Below are 22,986 nucleotides of genomic sequence, written 5' to 3' on the forward strand. Positions count from 1 at the left end.
TGGCTACATGAATAGGAAGAGTTTATAGGGGTATTGGCCAAATGTTGGGAAACGGGACGAGATTAATTTAGGATATCTGGTCGGCATGGATGTTATGAGCCACATGGTCTCTTTCCATGATGTATATCTCTATGACCCTATGGCAGTCCCTGTGTTGAGAGTCTGACAGACAGTCAGTGGCTGGAGACTCCCTGCACCATTAATGAACAGGATGTTCTTACCAAACTCCTATCAAAACCACGGATCAGAACCACAAGGAGCTGTGAACACTTTTAACCTGTAATTCCAGGTGTGTGTTTTAAAAGACGACTGGTGCGTCCAAAAATAGGGGTGGATGTAAATTAATTGGCTGTCTAGAGAGAAAGACCGGCAGAATGTCACACCTTGGATTTGAAGAAGACTTCAAACAATAGCCCTTCAAAGGTGGTGATGAGGAGGGAAGTCAAACAGATTGGCCTGTGATTGCTTGTGACTACAAACATAAACTGAGGCTGACATATTGTGGATTATATCCTAAACTGCAGACACATTTTATGTTTCTCCCTTTGAAAAATACACAAGGACAGGGGTTAAAAAGCCTACTTCGACTCTACTCGAGTATACTTATGGGACTGAATATTCTTGGGTGTACCACTCTGGGTTCAAGAGCTATAATCCTGTGAAGGTCACAGTGGAAGAACAATCTCTGAGTAGCCCCTGCATGGCAGGTAAAGACTATCTCTCACTTCAAATTCTGAACTTCAATCATAGTTTTAAAGAATCAGAGCTACAGAATCTCAACCGATCTGCAAAACTAAGGGTCGTGAAACTGATCATTTCAATACTACCGGTAACCTCCACTGCAATGATTACAACATCCAACTATCACAAACAATTGAGAGATGGATCCATCAATTTTTTTTAATATTTAGATTCACTTCTTACTTCTAATCTGTATGATTGTGTGTTGTTTTTGTATTTCTTCTTACATCTAGTAATTAATAGACTCAATCTTTTTGTTAATTCAAGAAAACCTGGCTAGGGTTTTCATGTGGTCTGGGAGAAAGAGATCCTCAATGGGAAAGGATTCTCTTTAAATTAAACATGTTTTGTCCAACTAAGCAGGGTGGGTGAATAAACAAGGCAAACCGGTTCATCTTTCCTCACTCACAAGCTTAACAATTTGGAACATCCCGCCTGGAGCTGCAATCAGCTGGGGATTTTGCATGGGATCTAGTCCTAACAACCTATTCTCCATCAACCCTTGCCATCATGAACACCATAACCAGGTACAGCTGGAAGGAGAGTTTCATTGCTTTGGCATCATCCATTGCCCTCTCCTCCACAGGTCTGGAATCATTCAGAATTTTGGTCTTCTTCTTGATCGGTTCTCCGACATTGTGGCATGTTTTTTTCCAAAGTATTGCGCTTGGATATTCCCAAAGTATCTCCATATTATCTTCCTCAGTCTCCTCCATTAACTAGTACTTTATTTGTTGCACGTTAGCATACATCCATGCTGTGGTACTGTGTCTGAGCATCATGTCACCTTGGTCTACTCAAGGCTGAGCATACCGCATGGATCTAGACCAGGCACGACTCCTAATTTGGACATTACTGTCATCTTGCTGTAGCATAGAAGGTCACTGATGGCACAGGATCCAGCTCCACTGGTGTTGTCCCACAGCACTAGCCACCTCCACTGTCTTCAGCCAAACTGCTTTGGTAGCACTGAGCACCTGACTGACCTCAGAGGAATCATGAAAGCTCTGTGGTCCTCCCACTTGCTGCAACAGGATCTCCAAATGTGCCCTAAAAACCCCAGGCTCTGTTCCCTCTTAGGACCCCTAATTACTCTGAGTTTCAGCCATCCTGAACTAAGGCGGGAGGAGACCCATGAGTCAACATAAATGGATATCATAATCGTAGAGATGTTCAGCATGGAAACAGATCATTTGGTTCAACTCATCCATGCTGACAAGAGATATCATAAATTAATCTAGTCCCATTTGCCAGCATTTGGCCTACATCCCTCTAAACCCTTCCTATTCATATACCCATCCAGATGTTGTTATTGTACCAACCTCCACCATTTCCTCTGGCAGCTTATTGCATACACACACCACCCTCGGCATGAAAAAGTTGCCCCTTAGGTCCCTTTTAAATTTTTCCGCTCTCACCTTAAACCTATGCCCACTACTTTGGGGCTCCCCTACTCTGGGGAAAAGACCTTGACTATTCATCTTACCTATGCCCCTCATGATTTTATAAACCTCTATAAGGTCACCCTTCATCCTCCAATGCTCCAGCCTCTCCCTCTAGCTCAAATCCTCCAACCTTGGCAACATCCTTACAAATATTTTTTGAACCCTTACAAGTTTAACAACATCCTTCCTATAGTAAGGAGAATTGAACACAGAATTCCAAAAGTGGCCTAACCAATGTCCGGTTGAGCCGCAACATGAACTCCCAACTTCTATACTCAACACACTGACCAATAAAGGCAAGCGTACCAAACGCTTTCTTCACTATACTGTCTACTTGTGACTCCACTTTCAAGAAACTATGAACATGCACTCCAAGATCCCTTTTTTTGCAACACTCCCCAGGACCCTACCTCTAAGTGTATAAGGCCAGACCTGATTTGCCTTTCCAAAATGCAGCACCTCATATTTATCTAAATTAAACTCCAACTGTCATTCCTCAGTCCATTAGCCTATCTGGTTAAGGTCCTGTTGTAATCTCAGGTAACCTTCTTCACTGTCTCCTACACCACCAATTTTGGTGTCATCTGCAAATTTACTAACCATAACTCCTATGTTCATGTCCAAATCATTTATATAGATGACAAAAAGCAGTGGATTCAGCACCGATTCTTACGGCACACCGCTGGTCACAGGCCTTTAGTCTGAAAAAAAATGCTGCCAGACCTGCTGAGTTTCACCAGCAATTTCTGTTTTTGTTTCAGATCTCCAACATCTGTATGTTCTATTCTCCAGTTAAATGTGTTATTTTTCCTGTGCATGAATTATATAAAATTTAAGACAATACTCCAATTTGCTGCTCAGTGTTAAGCACATCTTTCATGTCACTATTGCGATTCCAATAATCATAGAATTATTTTGCTGCATTCATTGCAGTTTTGTTGGTTTTCCATTCATTATATCCTGTACTAGCCATACAGGAAAATTTAACAAAGTGTTCTCTATCCTTAGGCTGTGTATTTCACTGCGACATTCCCTTATGTGGTTCTGACCATACTCCTGATCCGAGGCGTTACCCTAGAGGGAGCCGGTAAAGGGATTGAATTCTACATTGGAAGTCAGTCAGACTTCTCCAAACTGGCTGATGCTGAGGTAAATGCAACAATATAATTGACTGAATTTCAGGTACTTTTATTTTTAAATGTTGGACTTTGTTTTTGGTTATCTCAGATAGTGAATTTAATCTGATTATTGCTTTTGGTGTTCCTGGTTAAATATGGGAACACTCAGTTCGGATGGTGACAATTTTAACTGAGAACTTGCGATCAGTTGTAATGAGTTATCTTGCAGTTTCTATCATCCTGCTGCTAACAGAAGGGTATGGGGCAGTAAGGGTTATGATGGGGAGGGAAGAATTTGGATAGAACCAAATGAGGAAGAGTGACAAGGAATGGGATGCATTAGAATTTCATCCTGATGTCTCCCTCTTCCTGAAACCTTGGAACAGATTCAGCAATGAGACATTTGAGATTTAGATTTAGATTTTATTATCACGTGTTCTCAAGTACAGGGATACAGGAGTACCTTGAAAAGTATAACAATGTTGCCATTCCCAGCACCATATTAGGTAAAAAGGTACCTCGGTACAAAGTAGAAAAATAAGGAAATACAGTTATAAGTTCAACATTAAAGTCCTTCTTAATATAAAGTGGGAAATAAAGAAATACAGTTAAGAGGTCAACATTGCACTCCTTCTTAAGTGCTTAGCCATGCTGGGCTCACACTCCCCTGAAGGTTCGATCATCTCCATGCTGGATTCGATCTCCCCATGCTCGATGCTAGTGCAGATGCCGGAAGATCCTGGGCTGCCTGCTCTCGCCACCACCACAGATGCTGGGAAACCTCTCTTACCAGCGCACTGGGCTTGATCTCCCCTGCACTGGGCTCTCGCTTTCACTGCCCCCCATGCTGGCTATCTGTCCTCTGCTTTGGGCTGGCTCTCTCAATCTCCCCAGGCTGGCTCACTCTCCTCCATTTTGGGCTCACTCTCCTCCATGTTAGGCTCACTGTCTAGCACTCTCCCGCGCTCTAGCACTATCCTCAGCGCTGGCTTGATTTCTCCGCGGAAGGTAAGTGGATTAAAGAGAGAATAGAAGAGCTGTGTAGACAGAAAAAAAACGTAAAAATGGACTGAGTAGATGAGCTCCGGTCAGGAGCCCACATGCAGAGCTTCGACATCATCTTGAGTGAGATTGGCTGTGAACTGTGCCTCCTTTCAGACATGCCCTGACCTGTTTAATTTTAATGAAATTTAGAGCTGCAACTATCTGAAAATCAGAGATGGAAATGGAACAAGATCATCTGCACCGAGAAGAACATTAGAAAGCAACTAAGTTCATCTTTTACCAATCAGATGCTGAAAGTCACAGCATGAGGTCTTAAGCAGAGGAGGAAGTATAAGTTAGACTGAGTGAAAAAGGGCAGGTACTCAGCTCTTCACTTTCCGGTCCATCCCTCAGCTCACTCCAAATAATATAGGAGGTAGACGGGCACCAAAATTGGCAACATGCAAATAAATACTGAAAAGTCAATCGACCTTATTAAATTATTGTCCCAAGTATTATCCTACCCACACCATGTTCCAGTCGGAACTGTGAGAGGAAAGGAGTGTGCTATCTTCAACAGGTTTCTTTCACCCATCAAACGAACCGTCCCAAGAAGTTGACACTCACTCCCCCTTCCTTTCTCCTGCCTCAAATGCAAAAACCAAAATTTTCTCAATCCCTCCTTGCCTATGGTCCTTTTTTACATGCCCTTTGACCTAGCATGCCCACCAGTGTGGGTAAGTACTATCCAGCCCATGGAGTGGGTTAATCCCACAGCTCAATGATGGATAGAGTCCCTCTGATCAACAGCATCTCCAATGTAGGCCTGCCCATAGTGCTAGCAAATGGGCAGGCAGCTCTGAAGCAGCTTCCATTGAGGGCAGAAGTCCCACCATCACCTCATTCAAACTGCAGAAGATATTCTATATAGACAAGGTGGATGGTGGGGTAAGGTGGTGGGGAGCAGTACTCCCTAAGTTAGCTATAGCCCCACATGACTCATGGTCAGTGTAATTTTATCTGTTGGATTGACTGAAATGAAATTTCTCAATGGTGACTAATTCTCTGTCCTATTCCAGGTCTGGAAAGATGCTGCAACACAGATTTTCTTTTCTCTTACTGTAGGATGGGGCAGTTTAATAACCCTGTCATCCTACAACAAATTCCACAACAACTGCTACAGAGATGCCATTGTTGTCTGTGTTGTTAATTCTCTTACAAGTGTATTTGCTGGATTTGTCATTTTTTCAATCCTTGGACACATGGCTCATATCCAAGATAAGCCTGTCTCAGAGGTTGCGCAGTCAGGTAACTGCAGAGGTTTACTGATCTGAATGATGCTGAAGCCCTGTTTTTCATCATTTATCATGCTAATTAGAAGTCTTCACATAGCCCTCAGTTTGTAAATGTTTGTTGCAAAATTCAATGGAATTTTGAACTGATAAGAGTAACAGGGCGTCTGGAATCTTAGTGAATGGTAGAACAACTAGTGAATGTTGTCAATGGGATTTAGAATTTGAGAAAGAACCAGGGATGATAGTAAAGAAAAGTGAGTATACAAGGGTCATAGTATACAAGGAGATAGAACAGTACAGGAACAGGCCCTTCGGCCCACAATGTTGTGCTGAACATGACACCAAATTAAAGTTTTGAGTTACAAAGAAAGACTGGATAGGCTGGGACTTTTTTCATTGGAGTGTAGGACGTTGAGAGGTGACCTTTTAAAACTTTATAAAAATAATCAGGGATACAGATAGAGTTAATGGTAGTTGTCTTTCCCCAAACTGGGGAATTTAAAGACTAGAGGGCACGTTTTTAAAGTGAGAGGAGACAGATTTAAAAAGAACATGAGGAGCAAACGTTTTACACAGAGGGTGGTTTGTGTGTAGAATGAACTTCCTGAGGAAGTGGTGAACTTAGGTACAATTACAATGTTTAACAAACATTTGAATAGGAAAGGTTTAGAGAAATAAATTTTTGAACAATAAAGGAATTGAGGGTTATGGTGTGCAGGCGGGTAAGTGGAGCTGTGTCTCAAAGATCAGCCATGATCTTATTGAATGGCAGGGCAGGCTCGAGGGGCCAGATGGCCTACTCCTGCTCCTAGTCCTTATGTTCTTATGATATTAGCTAGGAGCAGAAAGGTGGGACTAGTTTAATTTGGGATTATATTTGGCATGGACTGGTGGGACCGAAGGGTCTGTTTCTGTGTTGTATGACTCTATGACTCTATTCCCTTCTGCCTACCCATGGTTTGTATCTCTCAATTCCTTGCTTATTCCTATGCTTTTCTAAAAACCCCTTAAGCACCCTTAACAAATCTGCCTGCACCACTATCCCTAGTAGCACATTCCAGATACCTACCACTCTCTGGGTAAAAGAACTTGCCCCTCACATCTCATTGAACTTCCCCCCTTACCTTAAATGCATGCCCCCTAGTAATAGACATTTCAACTCTGGGAAAAAGATTCGGACTGTTAACCATTTCAAACCTGTCATAATTTTATAAACATCTGTCAGCCTCCGCCACTCCAGAGGAAACAATCCTAGTTTCTGCAGCCTCTCTTTTCAGTTCATACCCTCTAATGCAGGGAGCAACCCAGTAGACTTGAGGAGATTGGGTGTCTCTGGGTGTACAGAGAGGTTGGTTGGGAGTCAGCTCCAGTGCTGGAAGTGATTTGGGTTTTAGCAGCAGGGATGGGTTCAGAAGTGAGTTGGAGGATCAATTTTATAGTTAGCCAGGAGCTCGAGCAGCCTTTACCCTCTCACTTTTCCTGGGTAACAATTGAGCAAGTTGGAACCTGCCAAAGTCTCTGACTCTAACTCAGAGTTGTGGATGTTTTGGAGTGTTCCAGATGCTGGGAAATTGTCCATCAGAAGTTTCACCTTCGTAAACAATGCGCACAGACTCAACTGTGTCAGGATTCTTGCTTGGTCCTGACACACAATTCATGCCTTCACTCCAGCAATGACTATTTACCCACCAGAAGATCTGGGTCATTAGAACTAAAAATAAAGAACCATCATTCATTAGTCATGTGATCTTACATCACTTCCTAATGAAGATGTTATCTATCTTATATACACATCAAATTAATCTTTTACACTACATTGCTGAGCCAAAGTTTTCAATCAATATCTGTATTAACCACTGTTAACATTACCATATCAATTCTTTTCACTCTTTAGGTTTTGGTTTAGCTTTTATTGCCTACCCAGAGGCTCTTGCTCAATTGCCATGGGCACCTTTCTGGTCCATTTTGTTTTTCTTCATGTTGGTCACTGTGGGACTCAGCAGTCTGTTTGCAAGTACAGGTAAGAATGATATTACTTTAATTAACCAAACTCACTCCTTTTGTAAAGGAAGCCTATTTTCATTACTGTGTACAGAATGTAGGGTTAACAATCACTGCTGGTGATGTTAGTGAATCATGTTCCATTGTTACAATTCTCTGCTGACTGTCTCAATGGGGCTTTTAACTCAACCTGTTTCAGTAAAATAGGTTCACAACTCCATTAACAGAATCTGCAGGAAAATGTCATTTCAACATCTGGAAGTTCTCAAAACAGGATTTCTGTTTGGTTTGTATTACAGTGGTTTTCAGTCTCATTTCAGATTGTATTTCCTTGACCTGTTCTTTGCCCCATACTCATAGAACTCCATGATCATAGGCAGAAAGACCTGGACAACATTTAGAAATAGGCTGACAAATGACAAGTAACATACATGATACACAAACAATGTAATAACTACCCCCAACAAAACGGGGCTGGATGAACACAGCAGGCCAAGCAATGTGAATAGTGTTTCCATCACTGAATCCCCTACTGTTAACAACCTGGGGGTTACCACTGACCACAAACTGAACTGGGCTATCCATATAAATACATATATGATTACAATCCCAGGTCAGAGACTAGGAATCCTGAGGTGAGTAATTCACATTCTATCACCCCAAAGCCTGACCACCATTTACAAGGCACAAGGCAGGAGTGTGACGGAAAAATTGCCTGAATGGGTGCAGCTCCAGTGATACTTAAGAAGCTTGACCTCCATTCAGAACAAAGCAAAGTGCTTAACTGGCATCCCATCCACCACTTTCAACATTCACTCCCTCTACCACTGACAAGTAGCTGTGTGGACGATCGATGAGATACTCTGCAGAAATTCACCAAGGATTCTTCAGCAGCACCTTCCAAACCCACAGCTATTGCCATCTAGAAGGACAAGGGCAGCAGATACTTCAGAACAGCACCCCTGCAAGTTCCACCCCAAACTGTTTAAAAACAGGGAGGTTATGCTGCAGCTGTACAGGGTGCTGGTGAGGCCACACCTGGAGTACTGTGAACAGTTTTGGTCTCCTTACTTCAGAAAGGATATACTGGCACTGGAGGGGGCACAGAGAAGGTTCACCAGGTTGATTGCAGAGTTGAGAGGGTTGGCTTAAGAGGAAAGATGAGGTAGACTGGGGCTATATTCATCGGAATTTAGAAGAATGAGAGGGGTAATCTTATATAAACATATAAAATTATGAAGGGTACAGATAAGGTAGAAGCAGGAAGGTTGTTTCCACTGGCGGGTGAAACTAGAACTAGGGGGCATAGCCTCAAAATAAGGGTGAGCAGTTTTAGGAATGAGTTGAGGAGGAACTTCTTGACCCAAAGGATTGTGAATCTGTGGAATTCCCTGCTCAGTGAAATATTTGAGGCAGCCTCATTGAATGTTTTTAAGGCAACGATAGATTTTTGAACAGTAAAGGAATTAAGGGCTATGGTGAACGGGTGGGTAAGTGGAATTGAGTCCAGGAAAAAAATCAGCCATGATCTTGTTGAGTGGCTGACAGGCTCGAAGGGCCAGATGGCCTACTCCTGCTCCTACTTCTTAGTCCTTATGTTCTTGTGTAAACTACTCGCCATCCTGACTTGAAAATATATCGTTGTTTCTTCCCTGTCGTTGGTTCAAAATCCTGGAACTCTCTTTGTAATAGCATTTTGGTGTCCATACATTGCAAGGACAGCAGTAGTTCAAAATGGTAACTCACCGCCACGTCTCCAAGGACAATTAGGGTTGGACAATAAATGACGGCCCAATCAGTGATACCCACATGCCCAACTGAAGTTTCAGAAAATGCTCAGTTTGTACCTAGGTGCTGCAGGTATCAGAGGATAATCACTGTGCAATTTAAGGTCCATCCTGAGCAGTTTCTCTCACACCAGAGTGAAAGGGACAGGATTACATTTTAAAGAAGTGTTAAGGAATGGTGACATTTTAGTTACGTGACTAGATTAATCCAGAAACCCTAGAGAACCCTGTCATCATGTGGATGAGGCATACATGGAACTCCCCTTTGAAATGGTCTAAGCAGCCCCTTATCTGTAACTAATTATTGCGCTAAGAAGTATAAAGCTGAGGGGATTTTAAAGCTGGCAAGCATCTAAGCAACAGAAATGACAAAGGCGCACACATATTGAGGAGACCACATCGGGAGTAACAGATACAGTGGATCAGGTTGGATGAAGTGCAGGTGAATCTCTGCTGGATCTGGAAGGATTGTTTGGGGCCTTAGACACAGGTGAGAGGGGAGGTGTAGGGGCAGGTGTTGCACCTCTTGTCAACTTCCAGCACCTTCCACCTCGTCCTCAAATTCATCTGGACCATTTCTGATACCTCCTCCCCTTCATTGACTTCTCCATCTCCATCTCCGGAAACCATCTCACCACTGGCATCCATTTCAAACCCACTATCTATAACTACCTTGGCTACACGTCCTGTCACCCACCCTCCTGCAAAAACGTTACCCCATACTTTCAATTCCTCCGCCTCTGCTGCATCTGCTCCTAGGGTGAGGCGTTCTACTGCAGGACATCCTAGATATCCTCCTACTTTAGTGACCATAGTTTCCCCTCCTCTGTTACTAAGGGATGCCCTCAACCACATCTCCTCCATTTCCCGCACATCTGCCCTCAAACCCCCTCCCTCCAACTACAACAAGGATAGAGTCCTCTTAGTCCTCACGTACTACCCCACCAACGTCTGAATTCAATGCGTCATCCTCCCACATGTCCGCCACCTAAAATCAGACCCCATCACCAAAAAGATATTTCCTTCCCCACCCCATCTGCTTTTTGCAGGTACCATTCATTCCCTGACTCCCTCATCAGCTCTACAGTCCCCACCAACTTCTCCACCGCACCCAGTACTTTTCCCTGCAACCACAAGAGGTACAACACCTGCCCCTCTCACCTGCGTCTAAGGCCCCAAACATCCTTCCAGATCTGGCAGAGATTCACCTGCACTTCATCCATCCTGATCTACTGTATCCATTACTCCCAAAGTGGCCTTCTCTATATTGGGGAGACCAAATGCAGACTCGGGCATTGATTTGCGGAGCATCTGCACTACGTATGCATCAACCAACCCGATCTTCCGGTTGCCATCCATTTTAATTCCCCCTCCCACTCCTCTGGTGGTATGTCCATCCTCGGACTCCTACGCTGTCAGACTGAGGCCAAACATAAACTGGAGGAACAACACCTGATATTTTGCCTTGGGAGCTTACAGCCCAATCTGCTCAGTGTTGACTTCACGAGGTTCAAAATCCCTCCTCCCTCAGTCTTATCCCATATCCAGCCCTCACTTTCCTCCTCACCTCCCTGCCCTGACCTAACCTGTCCACCTTCCTACTCACCTATTCGCTCCACCCTTCCCACTGACCAATCACAACAACCTCTCACCTGTATTCACCTATCACCATCCCACTCACCCTTCCTTCCTCTATTTTCTTCTGGACTCCCCTCCCCGTCCTCAGTCCTGATGAAGGGTTTCAGCCCGAAATGTTGACTTTCCTACTCCTCGGATGCTGTCTGACCTGCTATGGTTTTCCAGTGGAGTAATAGTCTGACATCATTCTATTCACTGATTCATAGCTTACAACAAATGTCACAGAATCATCCATCTCCCACTCTAAAAGGATGGCACAGTAGTGCATTCACAGATGCCATTAGGCCTGGAAATCCTCAATATTGACTCTGGACTCAAATCTCAGAGCTCCATGTCAAACATGGAGAGAGAAACCACTTGTTATTGACCTATCCTCTTTCCTTAACTGACAAATCAGTCCTTTTTCACACTGTGCACTACTTGGAACAAGCACTAAGAATTGGCTGGGATGTGGAACAGTATAGTTGCAGAAGAACCAGGCTGGGTGATTCTTTGAAAGACATAACAGCTATACTGGCGCAGCATCAGTAGATAGTAAGGAACTAAGGTGAGAAAATTCTTATCCTCACCAATTTGTCAGCATTGGCAGTGCTGGGTTTCTCTGGGATTGTGTAAATTATTGATAATCACTAATCTCATTTAATGATTGCTTTCATTAGAATCAGTTATAACGGCTATGCTGGATGTGTTCCCGAGGGTTCTACGATCAAGGCGCCTTTTTCTGACAATTTTTGTTTGTTCGTTATTTTTTTTCTGTGGCCTTCTATGTGTAACACAGGTATGTTGTCATTTAGTAATTTTTACCATTACATATTTAGTCCTAGATCGCAATAAAAAGTAAATGTGGACGACTATTGTGCATTTCTAACTCAGTGTCAGTCTAGTTCAGGTGAAAGTACTCACCACTGATCAGGTGGCTTATGGTTTTGTTAACAAAATCTGGTGGACAATCCAATGTATCATTAAGGAGGGGTGCTGCATTGTTTATACTGGAGACTGTTCCAGCATTTGGAAGTTAAAATGTGAATGGAATATAAATGTTGTGGGGATATTAATAATTTAACATGTGAAAATATATTCCCAAAACCAGTGCACTCAGAGACATCAGGGACTGGGTGAGATTATTTGGAGAAAATACTTAATAAGGTGCCACAAAGGAGATAAGTAAACAAAATTAAAACATGTGAGAAAGCAGGAAATATATGGGTATGGATTTAAGATTGCTCTAACAGCAGGCACACAGAAGAGGAATAAATGACTCATTCTTAGTTTGAAAGTCTATGATGAGTTTGGTAATTAACTGTCAATTATCATCTAACTGGTGTATTCTCCATGATGCTGCTTCTAACAATCAGCTTCCATTTGCAAACCCATCAGCACTACTTTCACATACAGTACACGTTGTTGTTTCTCTTTACATTGGTCTTTCTTGTGAATTGTCCTGATGAGTTCAAGACAAAAAAGCTTCAATTAAATGAGTGAGATAACAAGGTGTAAAGCTGGATGAACACAGCAGGCCAAGCAGCATCATAGGAGCAGGAAGGCTGACGTTTCGGGCCGAGACCTTTCATCAGAAAAGGGGGAGGGGAAAGGGGTTCTGAAATAGATAGGGAGAGAGGGGGAGGCGGATAGAAGATGGAAAGAGGAGAAGATAGGTGGAGAGGAAACAGACCAGTCAAAGATGCGGGGATGGAGCCAGTAAAGGTGAGTGTAGGTGGGGAGGTAGGGAGGAGATAGGTCAATCCAGGGAGGATGGACAGGTCAAGGGGACGGGATGAGGTTAGTAGGTAGGAGATGGGAGTGCGGCTTGAGGTGGGACGAGGGAATAGGTGGGAGGAAGAACAGGTTAGGGAGGCGGGGACGAGCTGGGCTGGTTTTGGGATGTGGTAGGGGGAGGGGAGATTTTGAAGCTTGTGAAAATCTACATTGATACCATTGGGCTTCAGGGTTCCCAAGCAGAATATGAGTTGCTATTCCTGCAACCTTCGGGTGGCATCGTTGTGGCACTGCAGGAGGCCTAGGATGGACATGTTGTCTGAGGAATGGGCGGGGGGGTTGAAATGGTTCGCGACTGGGAGGTGCAGTTGTTTATTGCGAACCGAGCGTAGGTGTTCTACAAAGCGGTCCCTCTTTTGTCAGCAGTTTCCAAGTTTGCAGATAACACAAAACTAGATTGGAATGTGAGTTGTCAGGATGACACATTTGTATAGAGCCTTGACGATAGCTCACCTAGAGTCTTGTGTACAGTTTTGATACAGTTACCTAAGGAAGGATATACTTACCATAGAGGGAGTGCAGCAGACATCACCAGACTGATTCCTGGGATGACAGAATTGTCCCTTCAGGACAGATTGAGGAGACTGGACCTTGTAACTCTAGAAAGGTCATCTGTTTGAAATGTCTCTTCTAAACCTTCTACCCCTTATCTTATATCCTGGCCATCGATCCTTCTATCAAGGGGAAATGTTTCATTCTGTCTATCCTATCTATGATTCTCATAATTTTATACATCTCAGTCATGTCCCCTCTCAATTTCCTCTGCTTGAATGAAAGCAATTCCGATCTGTTCAATATCTCCTTATAACTGAACTCTCCAGCCCAGGCAACATGCTGGTAAATCTCCTCTGCACCCTCTCCAGTGCAATTACATGTCATAAAGCAGAGGTTGACCTGAGAACTAACACTGAAACACCCAAAGAAGAGTACTTTGCCCTATAATCTGTAAAAGGAGTGTGAAAAATACTGTAACCTGCCTTTCAGCAACTTCTAGTAGTTAAACAAAATAAATCCCTGATACTCGTTTTACAATCAACAGGTATCAATTTATTTATCTAACTCTAACAGTGAACAAATTGACTAAACTACTACCTAACCGAATAAATCCCATTGAACTACTAACTATTCCCGAATAAAACAAGAGTCTAATAGTATGCTTTTCCAATAAATATGGGTCCCACTTATAAAAAGAATAGAATTTAGTCTCTCGAAATTACAGCTGGGTGCATGACTTCCGGAATGTTCTGTACCTTATCTGTCGATTCTTCTGTCAGGAATGCCTTCTCTGTCGATTCTTCTATCAGGAAGGTTAACTAGTTGTGCCATGGGTACCGTGGTTATTTAGATGGTCCTTTCACTAAGACATAGAGAAGTCTGTGAGACCCAGCGATTATCGCTTGAGACCTGAGGGCTGTTAACTCTGGTGGATGGCAGTCAGCTCTAGGGCTTTGTCCAAGTGCCCCGTTCTTGCATATCCTTAATGACATATCAATATTACTTACAATAGGATTGGTCCCATGTTGTCAAAACTATTAGATTAAAAATTAATTGGTTTTTGATATCTAAGTGCCTTTTTCAAATTGCTTGGTTAAATTCAAAATTTGTTGTCTTGGTAAAAACTGCTGCTTGGCCTGCTAACTGTGCGGCCTTTTAATACAAATGTTCTAATTTCGGTGATCTCTGTGTACTTGCAAACTTTCACGGTGCTGCTCACAGATGTCCATTTTAAATCTCTAAGCACAGAAAAAGCACATCGTCTTTTAAAGGGACTATGCAATGTTTTCCCCCTTAACATTTTGCAAGTATCAAATTCTAACTCCCTATCTCCCAATCTACAAGTACTCTACCCAACTTCACAACACACATTCATCAAATATGAATTCCAGAACTGCACACAATACTAACTGTGGTCTAACTAGCATTTTATAGATCCAGCATAATAACCCTCCCCTCAAACTCTTTGCCTTGGCTAATAAAGGCAGGTATACCATATCAGAGATAGTAAGAACTACAGACGCTGGAGTCAGAGATAACATAGTGTGGAGGTGGAGGAACACAGCAGGCCAGGCAGCATCAGAGAAGCAGGAAAGTTGACGTTCGGGGCGGGAACCTTCTTCAGAAGTGGAGACAGAGTAGGGAGCTCAGAAATAAATAGAGAGGGGAGGGGTGGGGCTGGCAAAGGGAAGTGAGGTAATGATAGGTGAGTGCGGGGAGGGAGTGGTAGGGATTGGTCAGTGAGGTGAAAGGGACAGATAGGTGGGAGAGAAGATGGATAGGTTGTGTCATGTCAAGGAGGCAGGATGAGAGGGAGGGTTGGTCATGGGTTGAGGCTGGGGGTGGGGAGATTTTGAAACTGGTAAAATCCACAATTAGGCCATTGGGCTGTAGGCTCCCAAGGCAGAATAAGAAGTGCTGCTCCTCCAGTTTGTGGGTGGCATCATTGTGACACTGGAGGAGGCTCAGGATGGGCATGTCACCCAGGGATTGTGAGGGGGAGTTAAAATGGTTTGCGACCAGAAGATGTTGTCGTTTGTCACAAACAGTGCTTGACAAAACAGTCTCCGAGCCTTCACTTGGTCTCACTGATGTAGAGGAGGCCAAATCGAGAGCAGCGGATACAGTGGACCATGTTGACGGATGTGCAGGTGAACCCCTGTCTAATGCGGAAGGTTTGTTTTGTGCCTTGAATGGAGGTGAGGGAGGAGGTGTCGGGGCAGGTGTAGCACTTCTTGCGGTTGCAGGGAAAGGTGCCAGGGGTGATGGGGATAGTAGGGAGTGTGGACTGGACAAGGGAGTCGCGGAGAGAGTGGTCCCTACAAAAGGCTGATGGGGGTGGGGAGGGAAATATATCTTTGGTTGTGGGGTCAGATTGTAGGTGGCAGAAGTGGTGGAGAATGATACGTTGGATGCGGAGGTTGTTGGGGTGATATGTGAGGACAAGGGAGATTTTGTTTTTACTTTTGTTGGGGGGAATGGATGTAAGGGCAGAGGTGCAGAGAACGCAAAATATGCAGTTGAGATGCACGTGGCGGGGAGGTTGTGGACCTTGAAATAGGAGGACATTTGGGATGTGCAGGAGTGGAACACCATATCTTGGAAGCAGACTTGGCAGAGGCGGAGGAATTGGGAGTAGGGGATCACATTCTTGCAGGAAGGTGGATGAGAGGAGGTGTTAGTCTAAGTAGCTATGGGAGTCGGTCCCTTCTTGACGACTTTTCCACCTGTCCTGATACCTTAAGAGACCCAGATTGCAAGCACACCAAGATCCCTCTGATCCTTGGTGCTTCCCAGTTTTCTACCATTCTTCATGTATTCCCTTGCCTTGTTTGTCCTGCCCAAGTGCATAATGTTACATTTATCCAGATTGAATTCCATTGCCATTGATCGGCCCATCTGACAGCCCATCTATATCCTTCTATAATCTAAGGCTATCATCCTCACTGTTGATCACCCTGCCAATTTTTATATCATCTGCGAACTAGCCGATCAACCCACCTATATTTAAGTCTAAATCATTTGTTGAAACCGCAAACAGCAAGGGCTTCAACATTGACCCCTGTGAGACCCCGCTGGATACAGACTTTTGATTGGAAAATACCCCTCAACCATTACCCTCTGCTTCCTGCCACTCAGCCAATTGTGGATCCAATTTACCAAATTTCCTTGGATCCCATGGGCTCTTACCTTTTCTATCAGTCTTCCTTGAGGGACCTTATCAAAAGCCTATCTGAAGTCCAAATGGATGACATCAAAAGCATTGCCCTCATCTGCACACCTCGTCACCTTTCCGAAAAATCAATGAAGTTAGTCAGACATGGCCTCCTGTTAACAAAACTATACTGACTGTTCTCAATTAAGCCCTGCCTCTCCAAATGCAGAATAATTCTGACTCTCAGAGTTACTTCCAAAAATTTCCCTACCACCGAGATTAGGCTGACTGGTGTGTAGATTCCTGTTTATTCCCTCCTCCCTTCTAAATGTTCACAAAAGAAAGCAAGAAAAATTAACCCACTACAAATAAAATTTATGACTTCTTCATAAATTACCTGCAAATTCAAGACAGTCAAAATGCAATTAAAACTTTTAGATCTTCAGTGCCAGATGATGTTAAGTGAGACCAACGAGAATTACGCAGCAGTGATAAGCATTGGCAATGAGCACTGGGTTTAAAAACAAATGTTTTTGACTGTCATCATTCATAATTAGTAGACTTTCTGCTCAATATGTGTGACATTGAGGCAGAAGGTCATCACCATGGCTTTGAGAGCACAAAAAGATAACATTTTAAACAATGTTCTGTTCCTGTGAAATATACCCCAAGTAGATCTGATTCGAAAAGTGACAACAACTGTAATTTTCAACGTTTGACTATGCTCTGGTGAAGGGTCAGTCAGTCCCACATCATCACTGCACAATATTAACAACTGGAAAAACATCAGGACCAACACACTCTTCATTAACTAGAGGCTAAGTGCCAGCATGGACTGGGTAGGAAGACCGTTGTTCTGAACTTTGTTTCTCCATTTTATAATTTATTCCTGTAATCTGCAGTGCTGGACTTTGTTTTTTAATCTCTATTCTTCCAAAGAACTGTAACTGCAAAAGCTGTACTTTGGGACCGTTGTACCTAAGATGGCGCTGTAAGCGGCGATCTCAAGAGAGGTCGAATGACTGGTTAAGAGGAAGAAAGATGCTTATGTAAGGTTTCAGAAACAAGGAACGGAAAAGGCTCTAGAGAGATACAAGTTGTCCAGGAAGGAGCTGAAGGAAGGGATTAGGAGAGCTATAGGGGGGCATGAGAAAACCTTGACAGATAGGATCAAGGAAAACTCCAAGGCTTTTTACACGTACATGAGGAATAAGAGAATGACTAGAGAAAGGGTAGGGCCGATCAAGGATTGTAAAAGGAATTTGTGCATGGAACCTAAAGAGATAGGAGAGGTCTTTAATGAATACTTTTCTTCGGTATTCACAACTGAGAGGAACCTAGTTGTACAGGAGGCTAGTGTGAAACAGGCTGGTAGGCTAGAGGAGGTCGATGTTAGTAAGGAAGATGTGCTAGGAATTTTGAGGAAGTTGAAGATAGATAAGTCCCCCGGGCCTGATGGGATTTATCCAAGGATTCTATGGGAAGCGAGGGAAGAGATCGCAGGGCCTTTGGCGATGATCTTTTCATCCTCACTGTCCACGGGTATACTGCTGGAAGATTCGAGAGAGGCAAACATCATTCCCTTGTTCAAAAAAGGGAACAGGGATAACCATGGAAATTACAGGCCAGTTAGTCTTACGTCAGTGGTCGGCAAATTATTGGAAAGGGCTCTGAGAGATAGGATTTATGATCACTTGGAAAGGCACAGTTTGATTTGTGATAGTCAGCATGGATTTGTGAGGGGTAGATCATGCCTCACAAACCTTATTGAATTCTTTGAAGAGGTGACCAAACACGTGGATGAAGGTAGAGCAGTGGACGTGGTATATGTGGATTTAAGTAAGGCGTTTAATAAGGTTCCCCATGGTAGGCTCATGCAGAAGGTAAGGAGGTATGGGATAGGGGGAAATGTGGCAGATTGGATTCAGAATTGGCTGACCCTTAGAAGACAAAGGATGGTAGTGGATGGAAAATATTCAACATGGTGCTCAGTTACGAGTGGTGTAACCACAAGGATCTGTTCTGGGTTCTCTTCTATTTGTGATTGTTGTAAATGATTTGGATGAAGGAGTGGAAGGGTGTATTAGCAAGTTCGCGGACGATATGAAGGTGGGTCGCGTTGTGGACAGAGCAGAGGGCTGTTCTAGGTTACAAAGGGACATTGATAGGATGCAGAGCTGGGCTGAGAAGTGGCAGATGGAGTTTAACCCTGAAAAGTGTGAGGTGATTTATTTTGGAAGGACAAACTTGAAAGCAGAATACAGGGTTAACAGAAAGATTCTTGGCAGTGTGGAGGAGCAGAGGGATCTTGGGGTTCATGTTCACAGTTCCCTGAAAGCTGCCACCCAGGTGGATAGAGTTGTTAAGAAGGCGTATGGTGTGTTAGCTCTCATTACTAGAGGAATTGAGTTCAAGAGCTGTGAAGTTATGTTCTAGCTATACAAGCCTGGTTCGGCCACATCTGGAGTATTGTGTCCAGTTCTGGTCGCCTCATTACAGGAAAGATGTGGAAGCGTTGGAAAAGGTGCAGAGGAGATTTACCAGGATATTGCCTGGAATGGAGGGAAGGTCTTACAAGGAAAGGTTGAGAGAGCTAGGGCTTTTCTTTTTAGAACAACGAAGGATGAGAGGTGACTTGATAGAGGTGTACAAAATGATCAGAGGTATAGATAGAGTGGACAGCCAGAGACTTTTTCCTAGGGTGGAGGTAGCTATTACGAGGGGACATAGTTTTAAAGTGAGTGGAGGTAGATATAGGGGAGACGTCAGAGGTAGGTTCTTGACTCAGAGAGTGGTAGGGGTGTGGAATGCATTGCCGGAGAGGGTAGTGGAGTCGGCCTCATTAGGGGCATTTAAGCAGCTATTAGATAGGCATATGGATGATAGTATAAGGTAGGGGTGGAGGTTAGATAGAATTTAGGATTAGGGTAAAAGTTTGGCACAACAGAGTGGGCCGAAGAGACTGTACTGTGCTGTACTGTTCTATGTTCTATGTTCTATGAATGTTGTTGAAACAGCTGAGAAAGACACAGAATTAGACTTAGAAATGGTAACTATCATAAATCAAACCAGTGTAGATTTAAGTCTTAGTCATTCATTGCTGCATTCAATCCGCTACATATACACTCACACTGCTATAAAGGAGTTCCCGGTTTTACACTCAGTGATAGTAAGGGCACTATGATAGTAGTCAGGGTAATGTGCAAGTTTGAGGGGAACTTGCAGATGGTCATGTTCTCATTTACTTGGCCTTTCTTTTCTTCAATATGATGTGGGTTAAGATAGCTACAATCGAAGGAACCTTGGCAAGTTGCAACGGGGTAATGAATGTTTAGAGTGCTAGATGTGGTGTCTTTGACAGTGTTGAGCTTCCTGAGATCAGCAGCAACAAATTTGAAAAGTCAATTCAATGGTACTGCCACAACAATAGAATATAAATCAGACAGGGTGATCATCAAATTGTGAAGTACTTTGGGTAGACCCCACCATGATTCCATCCATTCCTTCCAAATAAGAGATAGGCATTCAGGCCCTGGAGGCATAGTGGCTCAGTGATTAGCACTGCTGCCTCATAGTGCTAGGGATCTGGGTTCAATTCCAGCCTCAGGCAACTGTGTGGAGTTTCTCCCCATGCCTGTGTGTGTTTGCTCCAGTTTCCTCCCACAGTTCAAAGATGTGGGGAATGTATCATTACAGGGATAGGATAGGATAGGGGGTGGCTCTGGGTGAGATGCTCTTCAGAGGTTTGGTGTGGATTTGATGGGCCAAATGGCCTGCTTCCACAATATAGGGATTCTATGTCAAGTGTCACAGGACTAATCCTTAGAGTCACGACTTAGACTTGTGAGGAAAGACTGTGGACAATGATTTTTTCCATTTGGAAGTTAAACGTCTCAGCTGTGTTCTTACAGAGGAATACAAATTTGCTAAAGATTGTAGAAAAAGTTAAATCATGGATTTAGTGGGCACAGCTTCCAAAAAGGAAAGAAAACTTTGGAGGTGATTTTAGAAATTCTTCCAAATTCCTACGTGGAACTATTTTCTGTATTGAACTTTGGAATCACTGAAGAAACAATCTGGTTCTATGCCTGAATAAAGATGGATCTTGTTCGTTCATAATTAAGCTGTGATTTCTAAGCAGAATTACAGATGTGTTATGACACAGAGGGAATCATTCATTTCATCATGTCTGCATTAACTTTTCAAATAAGAACATTGTCTAGTGACAATTTCCTGTTTTCTCCCCTTGCTCTTGCACATTATTTTTATTCAAATAATTATCCAATACTCCCTTGAAAGTCTCAAATGAACCTACATCCATCATACCTCAAGGCAGGGCATTTCATACGCTAACTCAAGAAGTTTGACACCAATCAGGACAAAGCAGCCCACTTGACTGGCACCGACATTCACCGACCTCCACCATTGAGCAGTGTCATTTAAATCACAGAATAGGATAACTGAGTGCTGGGAAAAAGTGGTGTGGTTTGAATTCTATCCTGCACTATATGGGAGTCTGCCGGATTGCATTTCTCAAGGAGCCATGATTGGGCTCTTCTGCCAGAATTGCAGAGCTCTTCTTTAACATAAAGAAACAAGGAGTAGAGTGGCAATTTGACAGCTATTGCTACTCCTTGGAAAATCTGGTCCAATGCGATTGGATTCAGCAGATTGCAAAGTTGAGGTTGAGCAAGTGATAAATGGGTGTGCATTTAAGGCATGAAGAAGGGAGGGAGGTCAGGCTCATTTCACGGATGCAATACCAAACTGGCTAATTCAATGTCCCAGGGCAGTGAAAACAAGACACATTCTGGGATGACAATGGTAGCTCAATGGTTAGCACTGCTGCCTCTCAACGCCTGGGACTTGAGTTTGATTCTAGCCTCAGGTGACTGTCTGTGTGGAATTTGCAAATTCTCCCCATGTCTGCATGGGTTTCCTGCAGGTCCAGTTTCCTCCCACAGTCCAAAGGTGTACAGGTGGACTAGCCATGCTAAATTGCCCATAGTGTCCAGGGATGAGCAGGCTAAGTGGATTAGCCATGGGAAATGCAAGATTACCGGGATAGAGTAGGAGGGTAGGTCTGAGTGGGATGCTCTTCAGAGAGTCAGCATGGACTCGATGGGCGAAATGGCCTGCTTCCACACTGTGGGGATTCTGTATTGATGATTTTTCTACTTAGTTTTTTCTTTGGCTTCTCAAATTGCAGAATAGTGATGGTCACTGGTGATGACTGTTTCACTGGTTGCTTGTTTAAGCAAGCTATGATCTTGAAAGGGAACTTGGAGCTTCAGCTGCTGGTGAAAACATTCTGTTTATTCCATACTTGTATAACTTTTGGTAAAACTACAATTAGATCTTTTAAATTCTTGATTCTGTGCTGCTCTCAACTCTTTTGGTTCTTGCGAGAAATCAACCGAACTTAAATCTCTGCAAAATTAGTCATCTTTACTTGACCCATGGAAAAAAGTGAGAATAAGAAGAAAGTGTGTTTTTGGGAAAACTTTTGCAATGATTAGGAAAGCCAGTCTTGCATTTCTTTGCGTCTGTGTCATTCTTACAATGATTGCTGAACAGAAAGTATTTCCTCCAAAGATGTGCAGGTTAGGTAGATTGGTCATGAAATGTACAGTACAGAAATTGCCCAACCAGTCTGTGCAGGTGTTTCAGACAAGTGTATTCTCAATAAATCTGCCTGAGCTCAACCTTCGAATGTATCTATTGTAGATTAATCACTTAAATTGATCTTTTTCGACATATGCAGAACATTCAACCATATCAGTAATTTGCATTTTAATGTTGATGAACTAAATGGTTTAGTATCTTCTCAGAGTCTATCAAAGCCAAATTTCTTTCTTTCTTAATGTTGCAGCTTGGAGCTATTAGATGGTGGGAGTTTAGAGTTATTCTGTTGAGAGTTAAGTGCACCTGAACAGATTGCTATCTTTAATACATTTAACATTTACCTTCCTAAAAAGAAACTCTATAGTAGCATGTTTCCTCCTTTTAAAGCTGATTATGATTTGAAGTTACTGGTTTCTGAGGTTCTGTTTACTTTCTGTCTGCATGATAGAAGTGTTTCCTTAATGAATAATCTTAATTCGGCTGCAAAATCAGATATAGAAAGCAATGATAACAATTAGCAATGTGAGAGCTTGTAATTCAATGCAATATTAGATTCCAGCAATGTCAACAAGCTCAATCTACCTGTCCCAACCCTCTGAAAGTGACAGAATAAAACTAGCAAAGACCATGGACTTCACAATAAGCAATGCTGTGGGATGGTGGTTTGCAAGCAAATCTGTTGTGATCGTACAAATTCCTATGATTGCTTCCATTTTATTGTACTTGTAACAACTTTAATTTTGGCTGTCTTCTGAGGCTTGATGAGGAGTTTAGTCCTGGTAATCTTTATGTTGTCACACTATTTCTTATACTTAAATAGCAGGCACGTTGCATGCGATAGTATCTCCCAATAATGCTATAATGTGCAGGTGCCAGTGTGGGACTGGGTTGGACAAAGTCAGAAGTCACACAACACCAGGTTATAGT

At 43.1% G+C, this 22,986-nt stretch overlaps 1 protein-coding gene across 1 annotated transcript in view; it reads left to right on the forward strand.

The window, feature by feature from the left end:
* LOC109919972 (sodium- and chloride-dependent neutral and basic amino acid transporter B(0+)-like) overlaps positions 1–22,986 on the forward strand; it is a 225,969-nt gene that overhangs the window by 191,622 nt on the left and 11,361 nt on the right. Inside the window, 4 exon segments of the mRNA XM_048604958.1 lie at positions 3,179–3,335; positions 5,368–5,596; positions 7,478–7,603; positions 11,669–11,787. Of these exon segments, the coding sequence (XP_048460915.1) occupies positions 3,179–3,335; positions 5,368–5,596; positions 7,478–7,603; positions 11,669–11,787 (631 nt within the window).

Source organism: Rhincodon typus, chromosome 14, assembly GCF_021869965.1.
Source record: "Rhincodon typus isolate 14 chromosome 14, sRhiTyp1.1, whole genome shotgun sequence".
Classification (NCBI taxonomy): domain Eukaryota; kingdom Metazoa; phylum Chordata; class Chondrichthyes; order Orectolobiformes; family Rhincodontidae; genus Rhincodon; species Rhincodon typus.